The sequence below is a fragment of the Syngnathoides biaculeatus genome, chromosome 3, assembly GCF_019802595.1.
Source record: "Syngnathoides biaculeatus isolate LvHL_M chromosome 3, ASM1980259v1, whole genome shotgun sequence".
NCBI classification, from domain to species: Eukaryota; Metazoa; Chordata; class Actinopteri; order Syngnathiformes; family Syngnathidae; genus Syngnathoides; species Syngnathoides biaculeatus.
Genome location: NC_084642.1, coordinates 5,609,553 through 5,637,310, shown reverse-complemented (window position 1 = coordinate 5,637,310; position 27,758 = coordinate 5,609,553). Strand labels below are relative to the sequence as shown.

The window sequence follows — 27,758 nt, the reverse complement described above, 5'->3', positions numbered from 1 at the left end:
AAGGCAATTTTTAAAGGCCCGGAGAGCCTCCAGGTGTCGTTGTGAGTAAGAAGGGATTGAGGATTACACGTACTGTACTGCTAATTTACCTGATTGATTTTTTCAAAAATACTTTTCAATAAAATATATTCAATTGTAAACAAAGTTCACAGCATGGACATGTAGTATATTTGTACATTTGAATTTCCGACAGACCCGTTTTTCACCTGTTTGAGCTTAACAGCGCAATTGTATAGAAATGCTAATTACAATTCAAACGTGGTATTTTTGTGTCACGTGAGTTTCAGTTTTGAGATATAGAATAGAATTTCTAAAATTTATTTACCAGAAGAAAAATATTGTGAAAAATTCATCTGAAATTGAATGCTTTAAATTCAAATTTATATTAATTTTGTGATGGTGAAAAAAATGTTTTATATGTTAGCTTTTATTGTATATTTTTGCTATCTGAATTGAAATTTCAAAATTTTAACCTTGAAATTTTTTCACTTTTCATATTTCTGGAATTTTAAAAAATAATTCTGTTATATGAGTAATTCCTGAAATTGTTTTTTTTTTTTTTAAGAAAAGAAGAAATGTCGGATTTTGTGATGTTGCTCCATCTGAGTTCGAATTTTATTTTTAATATATGATGCTGGAATTTAAAACATTTTTTCAATTTAAAAGGCTAAAAAAAAAAAAACATTTGTTTGTGAAAAAAATAATTGTGAAAGATTCAATATGTTGAATTCCAATTCAAACTTAGATGGTATCGTACTGTACAGTGAATACTCGGTTCTCGAACGTCCCCGTTCTTGAACAAATCAGTTTTCGAACTAAACACTAAAGCATACATTTTAAGCAAAAAAATAAATATATTTCTTAAATTATTTTATTATATAAAGTATTTCAACTATACATTTATCATCAGGAAAAGCTAAAAAAATGCTTTAAAACACTTAACTTTTTTAGGGTTGGAACGCATTATTTCTTTTTCCATTAATTATAAAGGGAAATATTGATTCGGTTTTCGAACAAATCACTACTCGAACTGTCTTCTGGAATGGATTGCGGTCGAGAACCGACCTGTAATGCATCCATGGCACTCTCTTTCTCTTTCTCTCTCAGTGCTGTGCTGAGTGTGTCTGCCTCACCATTGTTGGTTGCCAGATGTAAGCTGCTTTTTCTCCATTCATGTGACCAGTGCTGCTGGTCATCATGGGATGCGGCGCCTCTGTTGCCATAGAGACTCACACGCCAAGGGTTGATACAGGTATTCGGAGGGGCTGATATGACAGGAACTTTGGTTCCGTCTTAGCTGGAGGTTTGCGACATCTTGTCTTCTTGGGGCCCTTCCGATTGGTTTGTATACCCCGCAAACTAAAAAAAATAAAATGAACGTTTCCATCAAATCGAAGGTGTTCCGTTGTTGGTCTGTGGAAATACTTTTACCTTTGTCTTGACATACAAGCAGAAGTTCGAGATACATGCGGACGTAAGACCTCCTCACACCTTTAGGCCTCCATCCATTCACATTGGCTTCCCTGCAATTGAAGGACAATATAAGTTTCCCAACTGCCAATAGAAAAGTTGTGTTTTTGCAAGTTATGTGAAGAGCAAATTTAATCAGTGTTTTTATGCAGTACAAATCTGCTGAGTTTGAAAATAACTTTTGTGCGTTTTTGAGGGGGCCGAACCGGATTATTCGCATTTCTATCCACTTCAATGCGGAAAGATCACGTATTTCTATAACCGTGGTTTCAATTTAAGAGCGTGGCAACGCAACAAATCCAACTCGTATCTCAAGGCTCGCTTCCTGTTCCACACAAATCCGAATCCTATTGTGCGACGTGAACGACAAGGTGATCAACGTTCCCGGCGGCGGCGCCGCCGAACAAAGACGATCAACGAACGTTTCTGACAGATGCTTCCGGATCTCTGGCGTCTCGTCTTTTGTTGTTTGCCTTGACGTCGGCGTAATTTGCGTTTTTGTTTTTTTTTGTTTTTTTTTCCAGTCCATCTGTTGCACGTGCCCTCCCTTGTGCCTTGTTAACACCCCCCCCACCCCCCAGCGCTTTTGTTGTCGCCGTGTGTTTCCGTTGCTTTGCAAGTCATTTTATTCAATTAACGCGTTCCAGTGCTGACTTCTGATTTTTTTTTTTTTTTTTTTTTTTTTATGCAGATGAAGCAAAGACGCCCAGTCCAGTACTAAGTAAGGGCGATTTATTATTTCTTAACTAGTGTCTGTTATGCCTCCAATATGATTTTCTCAAATATGCTATTTTAACGTGATGCAGCAAACACACCACCGGACACCTTTTGGTACTACTGCACATCATCTGAGAGGCACGGAAAGCTGTTTGATATTTTATTCCATTTCCTTGATAGGCAGATTAAGGCCCATGTACTAGTAGGATCTTTGTACTCATTTCTACACACTAGCAAAACGGTTTTCCCACTACTGCATGACTTATCAGCACACTTGTATAGTAGGGAAACTTATATGTTGCTGACAAGAAAAAAAACTGTGCACTAGTTAACGTTTGCACACGATCGATACTGCTGGTGAAATGCCAAAGGTGATCTTGTATAATTTTATAATGTTCCTATTATTTATTCAGTATTCTCAATTCCAGTTTAAGGTCTCTTGAGAAGTACACTCTTTGTCCTCACTAGTAAATATTTTTCCACTACTGCCTTCCAGTACTATATAGCACATAGTGCCATTGCAGGACAACTTTGGTATAGCAGGACACCTAGAGTACATGTTGTTAGTGAGGAAAAACTGCAGAGTAGTAGTAGTATTTTATAATTGCATGAGTAGTACTAGGAGCCCAGTTTTCAACTTGTGTAAGTAGTGGCTCACCAGTAATATAGTTGGATTAAGGGTACTAGTACGTGGATCTTAAAATGGATATCAAGGATAGCAAATAAATCGTCAAACAACTTTCCATAAAGGCAATTCAAGGGACTAATAAAACAACTAGGGCACGCTAGTAGAAGGCCTTGTTTGTCTTATAAAGTTGTTTTTTCTCCACTTGCTGTCCTATAGAGATCGCGCACCTACGTCGTAAAATCCCATGACTTTTGGTTACGTCGCCGTCTTGCCGGTCTAGCAAAGCATTGTTTGATGCTAAGTCGGTTGGAGACGACACGGAAATTCGTCTTATAGCACGATGCCCAGAGTCTTGTCCGATACCGTTAGACATTTAGAAGGTGAAAATAAATGACGGTACGTGGAAAAATTAGATGAACTCGGCATAGAGGACCCGTTTTTAATGCCAAAGTCGATGTTTTCGCCGATAAGAAAGTGGACTGTTAATCCGCTTCCGCTTGGCTCGGACAACTGGATCTACACACGGATCTGGTGAGTAAGTCGACGAGATTTACACGGAAAAGTTTGAAAGCGTAGAAAAGTCTGGACGCCTACGAAAAATTTGTCGCTGGATCTGTTCTCAATCAGGAATAAATCCCACATGGTGACGGTTTTGACGGCTCGTGAACGCGGAAGTGTGTTCGGCCACAAGTTAACCTGTGCCGGAATCCATCGATCTTTTCTGCTAGTATTCAATACAAATACCAATATTTAAATAAATGACCCCTGATTTTACACAAACTCGCATTTCTTAACTATGACTGGAAAAAAAAAAAAAGAGGACGGAGTCGTCTCCACGGAACGTACACGGAAGCGATTGCGGACAGACTTAACCTCCGTAAACCAAACATTTTTTTTTTAAAAATATGCATTGTTCTCAAATGAGCCAACTTGGTATGAAAAATACTTTTTAATAATTTGAGATTGAGAAGAATAATTCCTACCTGAAATGAAGCGATCGCGACACAGGCGTGTGTGTATTTTGGATGGGCACCATCCATCACGTTTAATTGGCGAAATGCGTCGATATTTTCAGCTGGTGTTCCAAAGAATGATCTCTTTGAATATCTTTCTCGTCTGTTGGGACAACCAACAGCACAACATGTCTCGGGTATTGTAAAGATTCTCCTCCGGTTCGATGTCTCCCAAAATGTCGAGCGGCTCCGTTTGACCGGCAATACGGCGCCGTGAAGATGGTCACGTGCACGAGCGCCATACTCTAGAGAATTCAGGCACACTACTAGCACAACTTCGGCATTGTAGCAGTACAACTACTTCCTAGTGAGCTAAAACTACTAGAGGATATTTTGCTGCTTCTCATAAGGTCTAGGAGGCTACTATACAGATACTGTATACCTTTTTTTTCTGCTACTATATGACATTTCTGCACACAATATCTTTGGCATACTAGAAAGACAGCTACACATTACCAGTGAGGCAAATCTACTAGTTCACATTTTGCTGCTACCGGTACAGGCCACTAGTGCATTCCAAAACTTGCTACTTGGGCCTAGTAGTATAAGTAGTGCAGCACAGTAGTTTAGTAGCCAATAGTGGTGGAAAAAATATTACTAGCAAGCCACGGTCTTTCTATTAGTGCAACCGAGTTATTCTTCTCATGTACTTAATTGTCTTACTCGTGCAGACAAAATAGTTACTAGCACATGGACCAAAAAGCGGGCTATATGCTAAATGGCTTTCCATATCAGAGGTGTTGATTCGGGTTTATTAGTTTGTGCTGTCCTTCATATTCTAAAGTGTGAGAGGGAATACGTGTTCACATTGAAGCGTTAAGTTTAGTTTTTGTCTCTCACGAGCTATGAAGGCAGCTGTGCTGATCCAGCGCTGGTACCGCCGCTACGTGGCCCGTCTGGAGATGAGGCGAAGGTACACGTGGAACATCTTCCAGTCCATCGAGTATGCCGGGGAACAGGACCAGCTACAGGTGAGCCTCCGGGACGCCACGTTCTGGACGATGTCTTGAAAAGCTCATTTCACTGGCGGATTTTTTGTTCGATTGTGTTTTCTCCAGCTGTCCAGTTTCTTCAGCTTCATGCTCGACAATTTCACCCAGCTGAATGGGAACGGGCCGGGTAAGAAGACGAGACATGTGAACCAAATCATAAACTTAAAAACCACATTTAAAAAAAAAAAAAAGACTAAATTAATTGTTCAGTTTTTTAAATTGAAGTTGGTCTCTTTTTGCCACAATATTTTTATTGCTTTCCATATGATGTCGTTCTACTTTGGTGCCATCAACCATATTTTTACAGTATGTCGGAGTGCCCTGAGATACAAGTGACCCGAAACCCGAAACCACAACCCTAACCCTATTCGACTCAACACGAAAGAAAAAGTTTGGCAGATAGTTAAGCTTAATCCTAAAAACATAATGGAAAATACCAGAGACGGGCAAACAAATAATATTATTATTATTATTTCAGTTGATTGAGTCATTGAGAGTAGTCACGTATTGAAGTAACTATGTGCCACCAGGATTTGAATTTGAAATGTAAAGTGATCACATTTTCAATAGTTGTATTTCAGTGTAACTTTTCAATGTTAACAATTCAACCGGCTACAATTCGCTGTCTAAAATTCACCGTCTGTGCCACCAGGCAGGGTTACTTCAGGTCAGAATCGAACACCCGGGCAATCACAGTGACGCTTTCTTAGTCACGTGACGTCACATACTAAGAAAGCGTAACTGGATTGGCTGGGTTTTCGGTGTTTAAAAAGTCAACATTTTTTAGGCTTTGAACGCATTATTTCTTTTTCCATTCATTGTAATGGGAAACATCGATTCGGTTTTCGAACAAATCACTTGTCGAACCGTTTTCTGGAACGGATTGTGGTCGAGAACCGAGGCCTCGCTGTATTTACTTCCATAGTCGCGGCTCTTCTTCCTTTGTGTCTGCACGACTACATTTTGCTGCCTTCCAGTGGCCGAGGCAGGCACAGCGCAAGGAGCAGCACGTTAAATTGAATTGAAGCATTAAATCATGTTGCACAAGGCACCATTGTACAATGCTTCCTCCTATTGTTTTATTTCTCAATTTTATAGTAAACGAGAACTGGCGTTGATTAATAGCTTAGTGCAAGTGCGCCCTACATCTTAAATAATAACAATAATATGATCTCTATTTTTTCACCCTTGCGTCTGGAACATTATCACCGTGTTCTGATTTTCTACAGCTTAAAAAAAAAAGAAGTGCAACTGTATATAGTAACATAATTACTCAATTCAAATGTCGATTTCACGTTTGCTTGCGATTCAGCCAATCAAAACGATCGGCACTTCATTAGCGACGCTCGTTTATTGGACTTTGGCGTCGTCTAGCAACGCACCTGAACGTCGTGAGTGGCACCGAGCCGGCTGTGGCTTGAGGGCGCGCCGACCCACTCGGTCAGCTAAAAAAGCCGAAAACTAATCCTCATCATCTCGATGGTCTTCTTTGGAGTCAAATGAAGTGACGTAAAGAGGCCGAAACCCGCGTTGACGTTGACGACGCCGCGCAACGTCTGCGGGAGGCTCGACGGGGGACGTTTGATTAACCCTCCGAGGCAGATTTATAAAACAGTCGGGGGGGTGGATGAAGACTGTTTAGGGATGACCGTAATTCTTATACAATCTAATAGTTAATGAAATTATCTCCATTTTTAACGACAAATTAATTTTAATTTGTCAAAATGAAGCCTACTTTTGTTTAAGGCAGGCTAGGAAATGATTCTTGATGTGATCAGGAAAAGTCCCTCCTGTGGTATGTGATAAAATTACTGTATGAAATATTCAAACTGCGCTTCTTGTTAAAATGGGCTTGGTTTTTTCTGACTCGGGACTTGGACTTTTTCAGTTGTATTTAAGGCTTTTGCTTCCGGTTTCCAAACTGGTAGCTTAAACAGGAGGCTCTGGCCAGCCCGATCGTAATTCAATGAATCCTGCTGAATTTGGACGGAATGTTGCGAATACTCGAGGTGGGACGCTCGTGGGGATGACTCCAGTGGACTTAAAAATCATCATCTGTGCAATCTTAGTACCCACATCGGAGCTGTATCGTTCGCGTTGAAGCTGCTCAGCCTAAGTTAGCCTAGCCTAGATCGCTAACAACAAAACCTGTGTGTATTCTAATATTTAACTGAGCTGAACTAATATTTAACGTCAAACGTTTGTACTTACACGACCGGCAAAACCTATGTTTCGTTTACAACGAGGACCGTGAGTACTTAGTAGGGAGTTGGGCAAGTAGAAACGTCCACTTAAACTTGCTTATACGCCCAGACCACCTTAGCTTAGCTGGCTAACAACGAAACGCGTTTGTGGTCAAACCGTGCTGTTGAACAAACATCGAACGTGAGTAACTTCATAACTTGTACCGTGAGGACTTATATGAAATTTAACAAGTCTTATCTTAGTACATCTTAGTACCCGAATTGGTGCCGTATCGTTCGCATTGAAGCTGCTCGGCCTAAGTTAGCCTAGCGCGCTAACAACATTACCTACGTAGAGTATACAACGAGGACCAAACGTGTTTGCTAACATTTATTTTGGTACATTGAAGTTTTATGTGATACATACAATGCAATATATTTTTATCGAATCATCATTTAAGTGATTTTTTTCCCCATTTAAGACCATTGTTGTTAAAAATGTGTATTAAAGTGTCTTACACTAGTAGTTGAGTGGCAGTTATTTCTTAAGTAAAAGGTTTGAAAAGCGCTGGCCGAGGACATGAACAGTTTTTCCTCAGATTCTCATATTTAGAATGATGTCGAATTTATTTGCGACGCCCTGTATTAAAAACTGTTCAGTTTAGCAATAAATCCAGTCCTTCTGGACAAAAAAACTGCAGATTAAAATCTGACAGGAAAGCACGAAAGAGCATTACAGACATTACAGAGCGATTACGATTTGCCAAAAGATTTTGAGTTCATCCAGTTTCAGATTTGCGTGTGTTTGTCTGCGTGCATCCAGTGTAGACTTGTCCAAATGGATTATATGGAGGATTTAGCTCCGCCACCCCCACCATTTTATCACTGTAACCCAGCAGGTAGACCTGATTCTGATTCTTTTCCGTCCCTGTTCGACTTCCCTCACCGTGGCCAATAGATCTGATTTCCCAGCTTCTGGAGCCTGTGGTTGACCCCTGGTTGGAGCGAGAGGCGTGCTACGACTCCATCCACGTTCCCGAGTCGTACATCGGACCGCGACTGTCGTTTCCCCTCTCCGTGTCGGACACAAACGCACTCCTCGGCGCCTTCAAAGATCAGCAGGTACATTGTGACTGGTTTCGGCGCTTGTCACATGTACGTGGAAACCCATTTTACTGTATTCAATATCTTTACATCCATCTTCAGGGGGACACTAGATTTTTGGGGGTGGGGGGTGATATGATATTTCTGCACACTCGTGGGACAACTTTGGTATACTAATGTATGTTTTTTTAATGATTTATTTGTGTGATACAGCTGCAAATAGGTATTTGAACACCAGTGAAAACCAATGTTAATATTTGGTTTGACTAGCCTTTGTTTGCAATTACAGAGGTCAAACGTTTCCTGTAGTTGTTCACCAGGTTTGCACACACTGCAAGAGGGATTTTGGCCCCCTCCTCCACACAGATCTTCTCTAGATCAGACAGGGTTCTGGGCTGTCGCTGAGAAACACGCAGTTTCAGCTCCCTCCAAAGATTTTCTATTGGGTTTAGGTCTGGAGACAAGCTAGGCCACGCCACAACCTTGAGATGCTTCTTACGGAGCCACTCCTTAGTTTTCCTGGCTGTGTGCTTCGGGTAATTATCGTGTTGAAAGACCCAGACACGACCCATCTTCAGTGTTCTGACTGAGGGAAAGAGGTTGTTCCCCAAAGTAACACAATGCATGGTCTCGATCATCCTCTCCTTAATACGGTGCAGTCGTCCTGTCCCATGTGCACAAAGCATAATGCTACCACCCCCATGCTTCACAGTAGGGATGGTGTTCTTGGGATGGAACTCATCATTGGTCTTCCTCCAAACACGGTGAGTGGAATTATGACCAAAAAGTTCCCTTTTGGTCTCATCTGACCACAAAACATTCTCCCATGAGTCCTCTGTATCATCCAAACGGTCATTGGCAAAGTTAAGACGGGCCTTGACACGTGCTGGTTTAAGCAGGGGAACCTTCTGTGCCATGCAAGATTTCAAACCATGACATCTTAGTGTATTACCAACAATCACCTTGGAAACGGTGGTCCCAGCTCTTTTCAGGTCATTGACCAAGTTCTGTCGTGTAGTCCTGGGCTGAGTCCTCACCTTTCTAAGGATCATTGAGACCCCACGAGGCGATACCTTGCATGGGGCTCCACTCCGATTGACATCGACCGTCATGTTTAGCTTCTTCCATTTTCCAACGATTCTTCCAACAGTGGACCTTTTTTCACCAACCTGTTTGGCAATTTCTCCGTAGCCCTTTCCATCCGTGTGGAGTTGTACAATTTTGTCTCTGGTCTCTTTGGACAGATCTTTGTTCTTGGCCGCGTTACAAGTTTGAGTCTTACTGATTGTATGGGGTGGACAGGCGTCTTTATGCAGCTAAAGACCTCAAACGGGTGCATCTGATTCAGGATAATACGTGGAGCGGAGGTGGACTTGTAAAGGCGGACTAACAGGTCTTTGAGGGTCAGAATTCCACCTGATAGACAGGTGTTCAAATAATTATTTGCAGCTGTATCACACAAATAAATCGTTGAAAAAAATCGTACATTGTGATTTCTGGATTTTTCTTTTTAGGTGATCTCTCTCACAGTGGACATGCACCTACAATGAAAATTTCAGACCCCTCCATGATTTCTAAGTGGGAGAACTTGCAATATAGCAGGGTGTTCAAATGCTCATTTTCTTCACTGTAGACACTACTAGTGAGGCAAAACTATTCGTGGGTATTTTGATGTTACCAGTACAGTCTATGAGTACTATGAGTGCATTATACATGCCTACTAGTTGGGCAAAGCACTGTTACTTGTTACAGAGTAATTTTCTATGTACTAGTATGCCAAATGTGGCACTAGTACCGGTACCCCACAGTTTTCCATAGAAAGGTGTTGATACAGCTCAACAAGTGGAGGGTAATTGTGGCACTATCGCTACAGCTCAACATTGTACTAGTGCGACTCAAGTCCCACTGCGCTTCCCGTGTACAGACTCTCCACCCCAGATACGTGCTGCAGCTACTTTACGAGACCAAGAAGCTCCTCCAACAGATGCCCAACGTCGTCCAGCTGTCGACGTCGTACACCACGGAGATCACGGTGTGTGGTAGGTGGATGCCGCCTGCACGCCTGTCAAAAAACAACAACAACCTGCACCGTGGCTAAAAAAAACGCCGGCCAATGCCAGCTCAGAGGTGTTAACTGTGGTTGGCCGTGTCTTAATCGCGGCCCTCCTACCAAAGGAGACGCGTTGCATATTAATCAGGAACTTGAGTCCCGCTGTAAGCCAGCCTCCCGCTGCTGTTTCACGTTTGATTATTAGAAAGGATACTCGAAGAAACATTGAATTTACCGGGCGGGGAGCGACAATGAAACCCCCAAAGTCGAACACAATCGCAGTCACGGGTGGTAGTTGAGCTCCGATTTCTATTCAGATTCATATTTCAAAAGGCTCTGAAAAGAAATGATCCAACCACCAAATTGTCTGCAGTATCAAACCATTCTCTTCAGAAAATATTTGTTTATTTTTTGTTAATGATTTTCAAAGTGTACCGTAATTTCCGGACGATAAGCCGCGACTTTGGTCACACGCTTTCAAACTTGCGTCTTATACGGCGATGCGTCTAATTTATGGATTTTTTTTCTCACGGCCACCAGGGGTGCTCGAGCGGAAAAGGTAAGCGTGAGGCAGGTGCAAAATATGTGTCGACGAAGACGCAAGTTCAATGTAACGTCGTGCTTTGTGCATGAATAAAATTAGCATGGACAGACCCTCATCGTGGAAAATGCAAAAAGAAATTCAGATGACGCAGCTTTCAAGTTAAAAGCAGTCGAGGTGGCCGATAAAGAAGGAAACAGACCTGCTGCACGTAAACTTGGCGTAATTGATTCGATGGTGAGACGCTGGAAATGGCAGCGGGAAGAACTGGAGCAATGTAAAAAGATGAAAAAAAGCTTTCAGAACTATTCGAAGCAGGTGGCCTGAACCGTGTCGCTGCTGTGCGACTGCCGCGTCACAGGCCCTGTTTGGAAAGAAAACCTAACGTATATTATTAAAACATTGAAAACTCTTTCTGTGTACCGTCTTTCTAAAGAAGTAAATATCTCATGTTTCAACCTGGGATCATGCGGCTTATAAACAGGTGCGGCTTATAGTCCAGAAATGATGGTTGTTATAAACAGGCTCCTCCTATTTGTCCTATGTGAATGAATCACCGCCTCGGTGTACTTCAGTTGTTTAACTTGAAAGTCGAATGCTTTTGCACTTCATCCTTAAAAAAATGTTTTGAAACATTTACATTTGGAGCTCATATGACATTACAATTGCTGAATTCTGATAATAACTCTACAGACAGCCGTTATCGCCTAAACAAATTGGCTCTATTTTATTTAGCCCTTTTCCCTCTCTGGTGTCACATGACTGCTCAGTAGGGAGCAGCCATGTTATTTTACTTTATTAACACATTAACCATATCACATAAAGATGTGTATCAGTGTCAAAATGTTACATTTTTGGTTGGTTTGATCGTCAGTGTAATTTTTCCTCTTTGCCATCACTAGTAACCCTCTGTGTAGCCATTAAAAAAAAAAGACCACCAGAATTTTGTGAGACTTGAAATCATCCAAATAATGGTGCAATTAAAATTGTATGATTTTTGGAGGGGAATTCAACTTTGTACACTATTACTGTAGTGGACGGGTAACCTTCAACTGCATGTCTTCTGTTTTGTTTAGGTGATCTTCACGGGCGACTTGATGACTTACTTCTTATATTTTACAAGGTAATGTCTCGATATTGATTTTGAAAATGAAAATCTGTCTGCGGTCAACCCAAAAAGGGTCCCCACTTTTGGGCCCCAACCCACCAGTTGAGGACCGCTGCGCGACTGCAGTTGATTTGACTTTGTATCCATCAGAACGGCCTTCCTTCCGCTGAGACGCCGTACGTGTTTAACGGAGACTTTGTGGACCGTGGGAAAAAGTCCATCGAGGTGGTGATCCTGCTATTTGCTTACCTGCTACTTTACCCTGACTACATGCATCTGAACCGAGGAAACCACGAAGACCACATCATGAACCTCAGGTAAACGGGGTAAAAAACACGCCCCCGCTCGACCTCCACCTGCCACCCCGTGCCTGTGGCTCACAAGATGTCTACAGTGTCCGCTAAAAGCTGAAAAACACGTAGCTATAAAATATTAGCTGACCCCACATCTGGTCTAGCGAGCTCGCTAGCTCATTTGCTCGCAGGCCCGCAAACGTAATCAACAACATTTCCTGAAGTGTCTCTGTTGTGGACACTGAGGCGAAATGGACGGCTCAAACGCCAGTCCGCCGGTCCCTGAGCCCATCAGCGGGTTCTAGGTACTACGGAAAATTATAGAATCTGACAGAAATTTCCACCATATTTAATTTCATTTACATGCTTCAAAAAAAGCTGGACACACGTCGTCAGCTTGGAGCCCGGAAAACCTCTTTTTGAAGGGTAATTCCAGACCTCTTTTTTTCCATTTCAGATATGGATTTACAAAAGAGGTCATGCAGAAGTACAAGGTATGGTTTAGCGGTGAAGAAATGTTTCCTAGATCTACACATCTGTCGAAGTAGTATGTTCTACGTCTCCTGTCCGCAGGCAAACGGTTGCGAGATTTTGCAGCTTTTTCAGGACGTCTTCAGTCTTCTGCCCGTGGCCACGGTGATAGACGGGAAGGTCCTAATCGTTCACGGGGGCATATCCGATCAGACCGACCTAGACTTCCTCAGTGTCCTTGACCGGCATAAGGTCAGGAAGAGAAGCTAATGTTTGCGGGGTTTGAAGTATACATATTAAAACGCACCTTTTAAAGTACACTATAACCTTGGTTCTCAACCACAATCCGTTCCAGGAGGCGGTTCGAGAAGCGATTTGTTCGAAAACCGAATCGATATTTTCTTTGTCTGCGTAGAGAGGCTCCGTTATACAGAACAACAATGGCCGTCGTGGATCAGCTGGTCGGGCCGCACGCGTTATGTTATTTTCGGGGTTTTTTTTTTTTGTTGTGCGTTCCAATTCACAATAGCAACGCGCGTCTTGGGTCAGCTGGTCGGGCCGCGCACGCTACGTTATTTCGGGGTTTTTTCGCGGTGCGTTCAATTTCACAATAACAACACGCGTTGTGGGTCAGCTCTTCGAGGTTGCGCTTGTTATTTAATTTCCAGGTTTTTTTCGCGGTGCGTTCGAATTTACAACAAAGCGTGTGGTGGGTCAGCTGATCGGGCCGTACGCGTTGTGTTATTTCCGGGTTTCGTTGCAGCTGTTCGAGTACCGAGTTTTGTTCGAAAACAGAAGTCAAAAAATCTTCGTTCAAAAACCGATTTGTTCGAGAACAGAGACGTTCGAGAACCGAGTATTCAGCGTATTCCTTAGCGCCTGCTGTCAAGAACTGGGAGACTAACCTATAACATCACTTTGAGGAAATGTGAGGAAGACTCTCACTATCCATCAGAGGTGAACCAAAAGCCTGCTCACTTCAAACTATTTGTCACTCCCAATTGAAGTTGATTCTTAAACTAACAAAGAATACGCAAGATTTCAAAATTTTACATTCCGACACCCAAATGTTCAAGCTTAAAGCCCCACTGACGCAAAAAGCATGATTTTTAGTATGTTTTTGATTTTTAAAAAAGGATTTTGAGGTATATGGCTTTTTGTAACTCCCGCCATGAAAATCGTCTCGAGGGATTTGTTTTGGAGAAGAAGCAGGAAGTGATGTTATTAGCAGACGCCATCTTGTGTGTTTCTACTAGTTTTACCTGCTGGAAGGTAGCTCGCTGTTCCTTCGTGTTAGCCAAAATGTCGCCTCGTTGTGTTGCCGGATATTGTTTGAACATTTGGGAGGGTGGATTCACTCTTCACACTTTTCAAAAAGACCTGGTTCGTCGTGAAAAGTGGATTGCAAAGGTGCAAAAGACGAGAGCTTTGTGGGTTCCAAATGGCAGGTAGGTCTGTATCGAGCTACTAAAAAAAAAAACAATAGTTGGGCGGGGGGGGGGACATTATCCTCTCAGAACATAACAAAAGATCTGCGTACGTAAGTCAGGGGTGCTAAATGTGTCGACATGACACGGCTTTGCCCAGGGTGGCTCATACATACTGTCGCAGAGTCTGTTGTTAGTTAGAATTGATCCCCATATCATCTAAATATGGTTCGAAACAATAGGGTAATATTGCCCCGGTAACGTCACTCAATTGTGAGATGTTCTCTTCGACTAAAAAAGCGTCCGTGTTCCATAGCAGGCGCCACTACGCGTTTTCAATGGCGAAAGTCCCGGTGTAACATCTGCTGATGACGTTGCAGGCAATATGGCTACCACTCGGATGTCGAGTGACACTTCCGCAACTTTGGGCATTGACGACGCGCTCTCCGCTCACATTTATTTTTTCATATGGACATTGAAGTGAATAATGTCATATGTATTTTTCATGACAATATCTATGGGGACGTCAGTGGGACTTTAACCATTAAATCTCATCTAACAAAAATCTCTTAGCTAATTGCTGACACACAATGCAAAACGCCACAGATCGGCTAACAGAAATGAGCATCGATGTTAGCATAATTATGGTATTTCAAACAACTGCTATAAACGCACACAAACAGATCATACAAAAATATATTCTCTGTACTCTGTGGAAACAACAGCTATCACTGCTACTTGTTCTTGCTTGAAAGTACTGCGTTATTATTTTTACGGCACAACGTGTTACTACCCCGAAGGCGCGCAACTCTAGACTCTATAACTACGTGAAGTACTTTGTGAGCCCTCTCCGTGAAAGTACTTACACTTATTCTTGGGCCTCATTACTTTCAAGGTCAAATCTGCCCTGAGGCTTCCCAGACGCAGTTTGGACCAGCTGGACATCGCTCAGTCCCTAAAACAGATCAAAAGAATGAGATCCACGGACGCATCGCGCAGTCACGCTAAAAGCCAAAGAACGCCCAACTCGAGGTCTGCGCTCAACCGGAAGCTGACTTCTGTCAGGCATTCCCATCTCAAGGAAGGCTTTTTTTTGTGTGTGTTCTTGCGCTCAGACGAAGTCGCTCCAGAATGAGCCGGCGAGACAGCTCGGCCTCCACTTCTTCCTCGTCTTCCTCCTCCTCCTCCTCGTCTTCCTCGCTCCACTCGCCGCAAACTCCCTCGTGCTTCTCGCCCAATCCGTTCCCGTCTTCTCCCAATCCGCCGTACAACGTCAACATCCTCCAAGTGCCTTTCCTGGATTCCGCCGTGTCCGTTCCGCCTCCGTTGCCCCCGCAAAGCGAGCAGGAATGGAAACAGGTAAGACGTCAGGAGGGCGAAGTGAGAAAGTGTCTTTGTAAAATATAACAAAAATCTGGGGGGTTGGGGGGGCAGAGTGGATTATTGAAATTTCTATTAATTTCAATGAGGAAAATTGATTTGTAGTAGGAGCAACAGTGGCTGTAATTTGAGTTAAGAGTTTGGGCAGCAAATGAAATAAGCTTATAAATCAAGGTCTGAGTGTATTGCTTTGGTGCCATCTAGTGGCAGTTTGGTGCCAAGAAGCTATGAGGGGAGATTGTGGGGGAGGGGGGCTTTTGGAGAAACCATTGCCAGGCTCAGAGAAGAGTAGTGATTTGCCACCACCTTGTGGCATCAATAAGCAATTACAGTCTACACTTTTTATGGGTGCGGGTGTCTTAGTATCTCTGATCGCATTCCTGTGTGTACCGACCTCCGCCTGTTCTCCGACCAACCCCCTAAGCCTGACTCCTTTGACACTTCTGCCTTCCTTGATCGATCTCCTGTGAACCGACTCCTGCCTGCCTGCTGACCTGCCCTCTACGCCCGACGTCCCAACTACCGCTGCTGCACCTGACTGCCTGCCTGCCTGATCCCCGACCGTGGAACAATAAACGTTTTTCCCGAACTACCTTGCGTCTCCCGACTCCTGCGTTTGGGTCGTACCTCCGTTCCGATGGGTCGTGACACTCAGTTCTTTTACCCCAAAAATGTCTATTCGCACAGGATACGGTCTGAGCCCTGAACACGTGTGCACAGTGTAGCTCAGCTAGCTACCCTTTTCTGCAGATTGTCGACATACTTTGGAGTGACCCCAAAACCCAAGAAGGCTGCAGCCCAAACACATTCAGAGGCGGCGGCTGCTACTTTGGCCCCGACGTCACGCGGCGATTGCTGCTCCAGCACGGCCTGCAGCTGATTATCAGATCCCACGAGTGCAAACAGGAAGGTTACGAGCTGTGTCACGGCGGACAGGTAGCCGCAAAGAAACGTTTATCCGCCTCCCCGTTGCAATACCTGGACTTAAACACACGAAACACGTTTGTTCCGGCTCTTCAGGTGATCACCATCTTCTCTGCGTCCAACTACTACGAGGAGGGAAGCAACCGAGGCGCCTACGTCAAACTGGGGAGGGATCTGACGCCGCGCTTCTACCAGTACCAAGTCAGCCGCTCAACACGCAAACTCACGTTGACTCAAAGGTAAACTGTACGAATGAATGGTGCGCTGCTGTGGTTAAAAAAAAAAAAAAAAAAACTTGTTTTGATAAAAGATTTCTCATGGCGTCCACAGAGTTCGAGTCGCTGAGAGTTCCGCTCTCAGGGCCCTAAAGGAGAAAGTGTTCGCCCATCGGTCCGACCTCATTTCAGGCTTCCAGAAGTATGACCACAACAAAACCGGTAAAGTACTCATCTCTTGTTCTGATACTTATTTAAAATAAAAATGTGCTGTCCTCACGACACGTTACTATGTCAAGCTAGACAGCCAGCGAACTTATAAAGAACCTCCGTACACAAGGCGGTCTTTCCTTGCTTTCATGGAAGTCTATTGTGGTAAATGAATTAATAAATGTAACTGAAAGATACAGAAAAATATACATTACACTGTGTGCCATTGTGCAAAGTGCAGGTAGCTAGCTTATTTATGCTAAACAGAACGATAGCTGTATCAACGCTCACTCGTTTACACCGAGCTTTCAAATAAAATATAATTGTGACCTCAACCTAATGTTTGTCAACATACAATACTAACTGAAAGATACAGAAAAATATACATTACACTGTGTGCCATTGTGCAAAGTGCAGGTAGCTAGCTTATTTATGCTAAACAGAACGATAGCTGTATCAACGCTCACTCGTTTACACCGAGCTTTCAAATAAAATATAATTGTGACCTCAACCTAATGTTTGTCAACATACAATACTAAGTGAAAGATACAGAAAAATATACATTACACTGTGCACTGTGTGCTATTGTGCAAAGTACAGGTAGCTAGCTTATTTATGCTAAACACACTGACAGCTGTATCAAGGCTCACTCGTTTACATCGAAATAAAACATAGTGACCTCAACCTAATGTCTGTGAACATACAATACTTACAAAGACGAAAGGTTCAAACATTTAGAACACATTCAGCGTGGTTAAGAGTTGTTCACATCTCCACCGGAGACGCGTCAAAGATCCTCTACGGTTCACTCACTCCACATAGAAACTGAATGATCCTCACAGGACAAGAGGTGTCACTCTGATGCTTCTTCTTTTAAAACATTTTAACACATCGCATCATGAAATAAACACATTTATCTTGTGAAATATACAAATACTTTAACTAAAGACATTACAAAAAATAATAATCTCTTTAGGGAGTGTGACGGTCAGCGAATGGGCTCAGGTGCTGGGCACCGTCCTGAGGTTGGACCTGCCGTGGAGGACGCTGTGCCCGCGTTTAGCTCATCTGACATCAGACGGCAACGTGGACTATAAGTCCTGCTTTGAGGATATGGGACCGGGGATTCAGCTGCCTCAGGTCAGAAACCATGAACAGGACTGTACACACTCTACTAACCACAAGAAGGAGTGGACATTGGCAATCTAATTATGTTTTTCTGATACAAAAGCTGCAGTTCCAGACCATTGAACTCTTCCTCCTTTGCCCATTTTAGGTCACACCAAACCTGGCAGAGACTCTGTTTCGATACAGGACCGACATTGAGATCATATTTAACATTATCGACAAAGACCATTCAGGTAGAGAAGAATTTCTTTTCGTGAAGAAATCAAAACTAAAATGTTTATTTCTTGTCACATTTAGGTCTCATTTCCATCGAAGAGTTTCGTCATACCTGGCGGCTCTTCAGCGCTCACCTGGGCGTGGACATCGCCAACGGGGCCATTGACGACCTGGCCCGGAGCATCGACTTCAACAAGGACGGCAGCATCGACTTCACGGAGTTCCTGGAGGCTTTTCGAGTGGTGCACAAGCTGGACAACAAGGATCAGCAACTCAAGACAGACGGAGAGTAGACGGCAGAACTTTTGTTCATAGGTGGTTGTTTTGTTTGTTTTTTTTAATCTGGTAATGGATCACATAAGATTTTCCAAACTGTTAATAAATGTTATTCATTATGCAACATACAATAAATGTACACTACACACGATATAGCTGATATCGGATAAAAGAAACCATCAGGAATGGACAATGTGTCCAAAAACTGGCCGTTTTTTTTTACTCGCGCTGTGGCACAATGCAGGCAGACGGGACTGAAAATATTACCAGGTCACAGATATACGTACAATATGACTATATCAAATTCTTAAAGACGACATGATGTCTGTCTTTTGTGCCGTAGAGCGCACAACAGAGGCTGATTAAACGAATACATGTCAAGTCCGTCCACAGTCCACAGTTGACAATGGAAATATGAAGACTATTATCTCAATAAGACAGCTTCAGAGTAAATTATTATACGCACATGCGTCTTTTAGGAACAGCTTGAGTATGAGTTGAGTTGTCTGAGCATTTATTCCATATAATACTTATCCACCTTATAATCCTGAACCTTTGACTAGCATTTATTTGTGTGAAACCTAACTAGGGGAAGGACTGGATGCACTGAATTATCTTAGTAGTGAGGATAAGGAGCGTACTAGTGCATGAACCTTAAGCCGGCTATATAAGATAAGGAAAAATGTTTAAAACAGTTTTCCAAACTAGTGGCAATGATTTATTTTTTCACTGCATCAGGCAGCTGGAACTCGGCAGGAAGTCCTGAACGTACGTGATGGCGGCTTTGGACAAATAAGTCATGGTGCCATAGCGGCCACTGGGGGCGCTGTCGTAGAAAAAGTTGCAGATTCCTGTTGCGGGGTCCTTCTCGAGGAAGTAATCGCAGGCACTGTGAGATTTCTGGGGGGACGGAGAGAAAGAAGCACTCAGCGGAAATGTCTCCCCCCCCCCCCCCCCCCCTTGCGATATTCATGTCAGTGCGCAGTACCTGGTCGCTGAGGAACAGATTGTTGGCCATGTGGAGAATGCGCTCCACGTGGATGACACCCCCGATGCTGTCAACGTCCACGTCGGCCACCAGGCCCAGAACTGTCAGCGTCTCCACAAGTAGCTGCCTGTACTCCGGCTGAGGGACGTGGTTTAGAACGGACTCCACCTGCACTGCAAACTTGATCTCTCTGGCCGTCATCTATACAAATGGCAAAAGAAGGGATCGATATAGATCAGTGTTTCACAACCTTTATTGAGCCAAGTGTGACCAACTATTGGCAACGATCGTCCCGTTCATTGATTGCGCTCATGCATTTCGGCGACAGAGACTCTCCACACTTTGCTTTAACAGCCAGCGATACTTGTTGCTGTCGGTCAGAGTCCTCGCATCGGCAAAATCACCACAGCTTCTCAAGAAAATCCAAAAGAACGCCATCTTGATCTGCTTTTTTCAAGTTAGTTTGACTGTATTTTGTTATCATATCACACTAACATCTACATCACAGTCCTCTAAAATCATTTTCAGTTATTAATATGTTCAAATATAAGGACAAAGTAGCTTCCCACCAATACCAGTTCCTAAAGCCCTAAAGTATTATATCAATTGATTTTAACAAAATAGGCTTACTGGAATGTTTCTTAGCTAATGATTTTCACTTGCTATTGTCAAAAAAAAAACTGTAAACTTCCAATCGTGAGGCAACATATGGCCAAAAAGCTCCTACAAAGTGACAATGAGGTGTCTTGAAACACTTTTCAAACAGTTCAGGTTAGTAAATTTGTTCACAAGCTATTTTCAACACATGAATTTGTTTGAAAATATCTAACCCAAACAACGTAGGGACACACCAATTGTATCGATTTGTGAAATAAAACGTTTAAGTATTGGGACAGTATTGGGTGTCCGCCAGACAGTGACGATATGAAACTTGAAATATTATTAAAAAACACAATATACATTCTGCATATAATGTCTGGGCAGCAGTTGGCTATACATAGTTTTTGTTGTCAATGCTATTTTGCATTTCGGTGACAGACTCTCTACGCTACACTTTTTTAGCCACAGCTACATTTGAAATGATCAATAATGTGTGATCGTGATTTCTGAAATGAAAGCTGATGCGATAACGCATGGCATTCGAGACTGGCCTTTACATCTGTGATCCGACCGACCCTCGGTCACCAAGTGAAAACTAGTCGCAGAATCCCGCACAATGCACCTAACCTCTCTCGTGGTGGACGAGGGTAAGACGTAGCCGTCGATGGACAGGCCGTGGCACTTCTGGAGAATCTTCCACACCTTCTGGTAGAAACCCACCGGCACTCTGTTGATTGCTCCGTCCAACCTGCGTCTCCTCAGCCACTGGCCTTGCTTTTCCTCCCAGTGCAGCTGCCCATCACCTAGCCCGTAGCCCACTGGCGATAACATCCCGCTTGGAGTGGAGGGGCTGCTGCAACGCTGCGGAGAGAGATTTCACTTTTCGTGACAGTGAGTCAATCACGTTTTCACGTTTCACTGCTATTTGCTATGAACCATTCACTACTGCAGTGATTCCCAACCAATAGGCTATGGAAAGTTATCCAATTTCACTCGATCGGCCCAAAAATCATGTATTTACTACACATACATGATAAATTGTATCTCTTCAATTCACCTGAAAAATAAAGTGTTGTTCCACTACATAAAAGGCACATAATTAACCCGTGTATTTGTACGTTTGTAACATTTCTGTTTAGTGGTGTTCTGTCAGATAATGCAAAATATATTTAGACTTCAGAACTGTTGGGAAAAACTGCACCAAACGGGAAGTGGAGCCTTGGGAGACTGGCCCCGCTTCATTCGGTACACACAAATCATGTTTCTCCAATGAAATGAATGGAAATGCCATGAATTTGTTCAAGCTCGCAGACTTTCTGATGAGGTATAAGTTATGTGGTTGTTTTAAATACTTTCCACGTGGAATCTTATTTGCTTAATGTTTATTTTGACAGTAAACTTCATCCGGGAGTGACAAACAAGCAAGTATTTGGCCTCTTTTTTTGAAAAGTTGTTCGCTAAACTGCCAAATTCTCACTTGTTTGGAAGTTCATGTTGAGAATAAGAAAAATAAAAGCCAACCTGAAAAGTTGCACCTACAAAAACTATCCATCCATCTATTTTCTTAGCCACTTATCCTCACAAGGGTCGCGTAGAGTGCTGAGTGCTGGAGCCTATCCCAGCTGTCAATGGGTATGAGGCGGGGTACACCCTGAACTGGTTTCCACCCAATCGCAGGGCACATTGAGACAAACAGCCACCCTCACAATCACACCTACGGGCAATTTAGAGTGTCCAATTAATGTTGCATGTTTTTGGGATGTAGGAGGAAACCGAGGAAACTCTGTTACGTAAATGTAAACATATTTTTCAATTAACTTGCATTCTCATTGAGTCTGCTCAGTGTACACCAAAATCGTCGGGGCGGCAAAGCAAATGAATCGAAAGGAGATGAAATGTTTTTACCGTGGAGCGAGGGGAGGTTACATTGCTGCACGTGGAGAGACCGCCGCCGAGGATCTACGTATGCACATGGATGACACATGACATGACATTTGCGATGCCCTCATGCACCCTACGAGGCGTGATGTGATGAATGAAATCGGCTCAAGCAGGTTGCAGAGAAGCTGAATGGATCTCGGACATAGAGCGCAATCATTCCGGAAATGGAGCTGCAGTACAAAAATATGTCAAGACAAATAGCAAATGGTTGATGTTAGAAAGAGTCGCGTTATATAGACAGCACATATATATTTTTTTCAAACCCACGCTGAGTGGCCGGGAGTCGTCCAACTGCAACCAGAGGCAACGAACAGAGATATTTGCCACAGTTCATTTCATTTTATCATTTGAAAGTTCATAATCAGCTCCCACCTGTCTGATTTCGCTCTTGAGTTTGTGTATTCCCGAGCGTTCCGTCTTGGTGGCGCCGGTGTGCCCCAGTTCGTGGATGGAAATGGATGGACTGGTGGCTGTTGACTGGATAGGTCGCACTGATGCACAGGGAAGTACACTCACACCACGTAGTACAGTACAGCGGCAGGAACTCGTGAAATTCAGTGCTAGCTTTAAAATATAATGACAATGCAAAGTAGGATGAGATGTCCATCTCAGTTCAATACGTGACAAAGTCAATTGGTGAGTTTGGCTGTCCCTTTTATCCAAATTCACTCAAGGGGAAATGATCAAAAGCAATATTATAACCATTTTTAATAAAAGTTGCAATGTGCACTCACTTATTAAATAAATTTGCCATCTATTCTTGGTACTATTGGATACACAAAATGTTATAATTGAAGTAATTTCTCATGAATAATGCATATATAATAATTCCCCCTTCAAAAAAATGTCTAAACTCAATAGTGCGCATTATACATTGGTATAGTGGAAACTGGGGTAAAAAAAACTAACATTTTATGAATATATGCTGCCATATAGAAGTGACGAAAAAGCTGAACACTTTCATTCCAATACGCAACCACCACCTAGAGGTTATGAGAAAGGTGCAACCTACACTTTCATAGTACGACAGGAGGTACACATGACTGCATATACAGTATCTACAGTTATAAGTGTACATACCCTGTTTTTTAATAATACTGACAACTTAACAACAACCATTAAATCTCTTTATGGATATATTTTTTTTTAAATAATGTTTTTCTGAAATGATAGACAGTTTAATTTAAATCCAATGAAAATAAAAATGTTTTACCTTGGCCTTCATTTTTTTTTTTTTTTTTTTTTTTCCAGAATTATACGCATCTTACAAATTCTGCTTGGGTAATCAAACATATGAGCACAACTGTGTTTTTTCTCATTTACTAAATACTAGTAGGGCTGTGAATTTCAAAATAAGAGCAGGCAACTAAAAAGAACAAAATGACATGTTCAAATAAAGTGCTTAGCTTCAGAATAGTTCTTTGGAAAAAACTGACAAAATACAAAAAAACAAAACAATACTTCAAGTTTTTATCACATGGGCAGAAGTAAAATCGTGCATTTTAAAAATTTATTATAAATGGGTCAAATGGTTTTCCAGAATTTTGAGGTCAACTTTGATGGTGCGTATTATACATGGAGCGCACATTATGCACGAGAAATGATGATACATAATGAATGATTCCAATAAATGTATAGATACAAAAACCCGAACCTTACTTCGTCTTTCATCTTTCTACTGCTTACCTGCGACCAGTACAGAAAATGGGAGGATGGATGGTCACGTACAGTAAAAAAAATTACTAATACTCGAGAAATAGATGACTTTAATACTGAGAATATACTTTCAAGGTTCCCTCCATAGCGCTTTGTAAAGATGATCTATATGTTAAGACATAATTCAAATGGCTCTAAATTGTTCGGTGAGATTTCTTACGTGGGGTTCAAACCATGTAAATTGCTGTTCTCAGTCAGACAAACGAGCGTGAAACTCACTGCTTTTTTCCACCCCAAACTCTTTGCCACTCAGGATGTGGTGCAGCAGGTTCTTCATGCCAAAAGGACTGAGGCTCATCAGGCTTTCGGAGGCCTCCTCTCCTACAAAGGAATGAAACCTGTTTTACATACTGCTCATTTGCACATAGTCCAGTTTAAGTACTAAAGAGCTTTTTGTGAGGAAGTGTTTTCCGACCGGAGCATCGCAGGCTGCGAGCCAGCTCGGTGGCCATCACTTGCATGATGAGTCCTATTCTCAGTCGGAGCATGTCTCCGAACAGGGCGGGCTGGGAGCGCACGTACATGGCTAAGTAGACCATGATTTCCTGCAAGACCGCCGCACGTCTCACACTGGTTGTCATATTTAAAATAAAATAACATTTTAAAAAAACGCATCATTGCACGGGTCACCTGAGTGAGAACGGCAACGCTGATGTCCTGACCGCTGGCTTCAAAGATGAGCGCATTCAGCTCCTCGGGAGGGAGTGGACTGGAAAAAAAAAAAAAAAAAAAAAAAACAAAACGCACCGTATGTCAATGATTCGAGCGTGCATTGACGGGGGTTTGAGCAAACTTTTGACGTACACCGTGATGACTCTTTCCCTGGGTTCAGGAGGAAGGCCCACGGTGATCTGCTTGTGGTGGGAAATAAGATCCGTACAGGCCTGGGCAACACACACAAACATAAACATAAATGGCGGCTTGGAAAGCGTGTCGTCTTCTCATCACGCCATCCGTTTTCGACACCAAATATGTCACTCGTTTTTTGTAGAAGCCACACACGGAAATGTTTGAATGACTCATCAGATTACGTAAACAACAAAGAGATTTATAACTACTGGTATTTGAAAAATCACAAACCAAGAACAGTAACTTTGTTCAACCGGTGTTCAAGTTACTGTCAAATCTATTTGGTAACAAAAAAATGCTTGGAATATTGATATTTATTATCTATGATCAATCAAAATGGTGGCACGGTGGATCAGGTGGTAAGGTGTTGGCCTCATAGTTCTGATGACCCAGGTTCGATCCCGGCCCCGCCTGTGTGGAGTTTGCATGTTTTCCCTGTGCCTGCGTGGGTTTTCTCCGGGCACTCCGGTTTCCTCCCTCATCCCAAAAAAATGCAACATTAATTGGACACGCTAAATTGCCCTTAAGTGTGATTGTGAGTGTGACTGTTGTGTGTCTTCATGTGCCTTGTAATTGACTGGGAACCAGTTCAGCGTGTACCCCGCCTCCTGCCCGTTGACAGCTGGGATAGGCTCCAGCACTCCCCGTGATCCCCGTGAGGATAAGCGGCTACGAAAATGGATGGATCAATCAAAATGTTAGTAGCAATTTTAGCAAGAATTATGGAAGTTGACATATTATCCACGGGCCACACAAAATGATGTGGTGGGCCAGATCTGGCCCCTGGGCCTTGAGGTAGACACCTGTGAGCGCTATACACACACATGCCCACGCACGTACACAACACATGCATGGCAGCAAATCGCTTCCAGACTAGGAAAAAAAAAAAAAGTGATTTCCCTTTTTAAGCGCAATAACGTGACATGTTTGACCTCTCGGATTTCTAGTCTTCTTCTGAAACACTTGGCCTTGTTATTACATTTTTAAAAAAATTTAAAAGGAAGGTTGTAAGTATCAATTGATTTATCGGGCTCAAAAAGTAGACACACAAAACTTTCTCTCCTTTCTTCGGCCTCAACCATTGACCTCTACTGGAAATAATTGCTTTGTTTTGTTTAGTGTGATATGTGAAATGTATCACCTTTGGCTCTCGGGCCTCGAGTTTAACACCTGTGCTCTATCCATCCATCCATCCATCCATTTTCTTTGCCGCTTATCCCCACGAGGATCGCGGGGAGTGCTGGAGGCCTATCCCAGCTGTCAACGGGCAGGAGGCTGGGTACACCCTGAACTGGTTGCCAGTCAATCGGAGGGCACACGGAGACAAACATCCACACTCACAATCACACCTAGGGGCAATTTAGAGTGCCCAGTTAATGTTGCATGTTTTCGGGATGTGGGAGGAAACCGGAGTGCCGGGAGAAAAAAATGCACAGGCAAGGGGAGAACATGCAAACTCCACACAGGCGGGGCCGGGATCGAACACCAGGACCTCAGAACTGTGAGGCCAACGCTTTACCATCTGATCCACCGTAACGCCCCTGTGCTCTACTGGCATCAAAATGTAAACGAAACTAATATCAAACATGAACTGCACGATGAAAAGTCCAATTGGTTTTGCTGACCTCGGAGAGCACCTCCACTCTCTTGCGCAGTATTCCGGAGATGTATCTGATGAGACCCCATTCCTTGCAGCCCCCGGCTTCCACGTACAGCTCCTCCAGCAGCGTGCGTACGCTCACCCAACCGTGGCCCGGACCCGACACCTCCACCAGCCAATCGGCTCCCCTGACCGGCGAGCACAAGGGAACTTCTCATTAAACAGGATTTTTTTTTCCCCCCATCACAGCAAGGCTGTGTATATGCTTGTGTGTTTTTTTTTCATACTTCATCACATAGAGGATATAAAGGATGTCTGCTTGGTCCTGCAGAGTGGGACATTCCTTCAGCTGCCTCACCAGCGCTGCGAAATCCGTGTTGCCTTGGGCGTCGCGGGGCAGGTGCAGGTCGGCTGCGCTGCGACACTTTTGCCCGTCCATTAGAAAACACCAAGCACACACTGATTTTCGGGATGTATTCCATATCCTTGCTATCCCACCTCAGGTCTATGTCCTGAGAATTAAGACTGGCAGCATAACCAGAGCCCACTAGTAGAAAGGTTGTCTTACAAAACTCACTTTTTCCACTACTAGTGCCAGTTTTGGTCTATTGTCTTGGAATTAATCCTGATTAATAATCTACTGTGCTGCAATGGTAACACTAAAAGGCCCAACTAGTTGGTATGCGTCACTAGCAGTCACTCCCATTTGAAAAATGCACGGGTGTGGTCAGTCATGCCCGCAGATATAAAGTTACGAGTGTGGTCCACCAGTCATGCCCGCAGTTAAAAAGTTACGAGTGTGGTCCACCAGTCATGCCGGCAGATATAAAGTTACGGGTGTGGTCCACCAGTCATGCCCGCAGATAAAAAGTTATGGATGTGGTCCACCAGGCATGCTCGCAGATATAAACTTACGGGTATGGTCCACCACTCATGCCTGCAGATATAAAGTTACGGGTGTGGTCAGTCATGCCCCCAGATATAAAGTTAGGAGTGTGGTCCACGAGTCATGCCCGCAGATATAAAGTTACAAATGGGGCCCATCAGTCATGCCCGCAGATATAAAGTTACAAGTGTGGTGCACCAGTCATTCCCACAGATATAAAGTTGCGGATGTGTGTTGTTTGTAATTATGACTGTACCACTTTAAGAGCAGAGGGGGGTGGTGTCTAGTAAACTAGGAAGTAGAAGTTGGCTGAGCACGAGCTTGTTCAGTGTTAAAAAAAAAAAAAAAAAAAGACGTCAGGCTCTGGTTCACTTGGAGGGAACATTGGTCAAGACTACATAAAATAAGTGACGTCTTTCCATATCCATGTATTTCTACTCGTAACAAATTTTACGAGCGTGATTTTTCTCGACTGTGCAGATTGGCGAGTGCGATGGCGCAAATCACAGTGACCGCACTAGTATTCCTTAACTGTCATGTTGGTGTGGAGAAATGGCATACAGATGTGGGACAAAACCTGACTAGTAAGACACAGTGAGTTCTACCAGTGCACTTATCAGTGAGTAAGAACTAGTAGCATCCAGCTGTCAAGTAGTGCACGTTTTGTCTTACTTCGTTATCCTACTAGCATGCCAAAGATCTCCCATTACATAGTATGTAGAAATCCTAGTGGAAAGTAGTAGTGGGGAAAAAAACTTGCCTTACTAGTAAGACTAAGTCATTCTAGTAGTGCGCTGAATTTTCTAACTAGTACGAACGAAGAGTGCACTTG

At 43.1% G+C, this 27,758-nt stretch overlaps 2 protein-coding genes and 1 long non-coding RNA gene across 10 annotated transcripts in view; 1 reads left to right on the top strand and 2 right to left on the bottom strand.

Annotated features, from left to right (window-relative positions):
* Positions 1 to 1,139: 1,139 nt before the first annotated feature.
* Positions 1,140 to 17,675, bottom strand: LOC133497725 (uncharacterized). Its single transcript, XR_009794094.1, has 5 exons — positions 17,440 to 17,675; positions 14,864 to 14,952; positions 4,669 to 4,928; positions 1,432 to 1,523; positions 1,140 to 1,359 (listed from the first exon to the last, which is right to left on the bottom strand). It is a non-coding gene; the product is annotated as an uncharacterized LOC133497725 (long non-coding RNA).
* Positions 1,198 to 18,410, top strand: ppef1 (protein phosphatase, EF-hand calcium binding domain 1). 7 transcript variants are annotated; one of them, XM_061813843.1, is made up of 18 exons: positions 1,198 to 1,252; positions 2,162 to 2,191; positions 4,672 to 4,799; positions 4,887 to 4,947; positions 7,962 to 8,125; positions 10,032 to 10,146; positions 11,775 to 11,821; positions 11,957 to 12,123; positions 12,557 to 12,593; positions 12,673 to 12,822; positions 14,893 to 15,029; positions 15,113 to 15,356; positions 16,128 to 16,313; positions 16,398 to 16,540; positions 16,632 to 16,738; positions 17,703 to 17,866; positions 18,003 to 18,087; positions 18,152 to 18,410. In XM_061813843.1, the coding sequence occupies exons 1-18, from the start codon at positions 1,198 to 1,200 to the stop codon at positions 18,361 to 18,363; spliced, it is 2,232 nt and encodes a 743-aa protein (XP_061669827.1). In that variant the 3' UTR covers positions 18,364 to 18,410. The 7 variants fall into 7 exon arrangements, with proteins under 7 accessions (XP_061669827.1, XP_061669821.1, XP_061669822.1 ...); XM_061813837.1 differs by lacking the exons at positions 1,198 to 1,252; positions 2,162 to 2,191 and adding an exon at positions 2,781 to 2,829; XM_061813838.1 differs by lacking the exons at positions 1,198 to 1,252; positions 2,162 to 2,191 and having other exon boundaries at positions 4,595 to 4,799.
* Positions 18,411 to 18,432: 22 nt separating this feature from the next.
* Positions 18,433 to 27,758, bottom strand: part of phka2 (phosphorylase kinase, alpha 2 (liver)) — a 27,606-nt gene continuing 18,280 nt past the window's right edge. Inside the window, exons 22-32 of one of the 2 annotated variants that reach the window (XM_061813834.1) lie at positions 26,328 to 26,464; positions 26,066 to 26,228; positions 24,396 to 24,475; positions 24,222 to 24,300; positions 24,007 to 24,136; positions 23,811 to 23,912; positions 22,248 to 22,366; positions 21,840 to 21,893; positions 20,562 to 20,795; positions 19,335 to 19,535; positions 18,433 to 19,246 (exon numbers count right to left, since the gene is read on the bottom strand). In XM_061813834.1, the coding sequence (XP_061669818.1) occupies positions 19,073 to 19,246; positions 19,335 to 19,535; positions 20,562 to 20,795; positions 21,840 to 21,893; positions 22,248 to 22,366; positions 23,811 to 23,912; positions 24,007 to 24,136; positions 24,222 to 24,300; positions 24,396 to 24,475; positions 26,066 to 26,228; positions 26,328 to 26,464 (1,473 nt within the window). In that variant the 3' untranslated portion in view covers positions 18,433 to 19,072. Of the gene's footprint in view, positions 19,247 to 19,334; positions 19,536 to 20,561; positions 20,796 to 21,839; positions 21,894 to 21,927; positions 22,167 to 22,247; positions 22,367 to 23,810; positions 23,913 to 24,006; positions 24,137 to 24,221; positions 24,301 to 24,395; positions 24,476 to 26,065; positions 26,229 to 26,327; positions 26,465 to 27,758 lie in introns of those variants that run through there. The other variant, XM_061813836.1, reaches the window with a different exon arrangement.

What these genes read in the sequence shown, in the direction of transcription:
- ppef1 (XM_061813843.1), top strand. Translation starts at nt 1,198, where the DNA reads ATGGGATGCGGCGCCTCTGTTGCCATAGAGACTCACACGCCAAGGGTT. An exon ending in GGGAACAGGACCAGCTACAG is followed by an intron (nt 4,800 to 4,886) that starts GTGAGCCTCCGG and finishes TGTTTTCTCCAG; the next exon opens with CTGTCCAGTTTCTTCAGCTT. An exon ending in AAACTCACGTTGACTCAAAG is followed by an intron (nt 16,541 to 16,631) that starts GTAAACTGTACG and finishes TGGCGTCCACAG; the next exon opens with AGTTCGAGTCGCTGAGAGTT.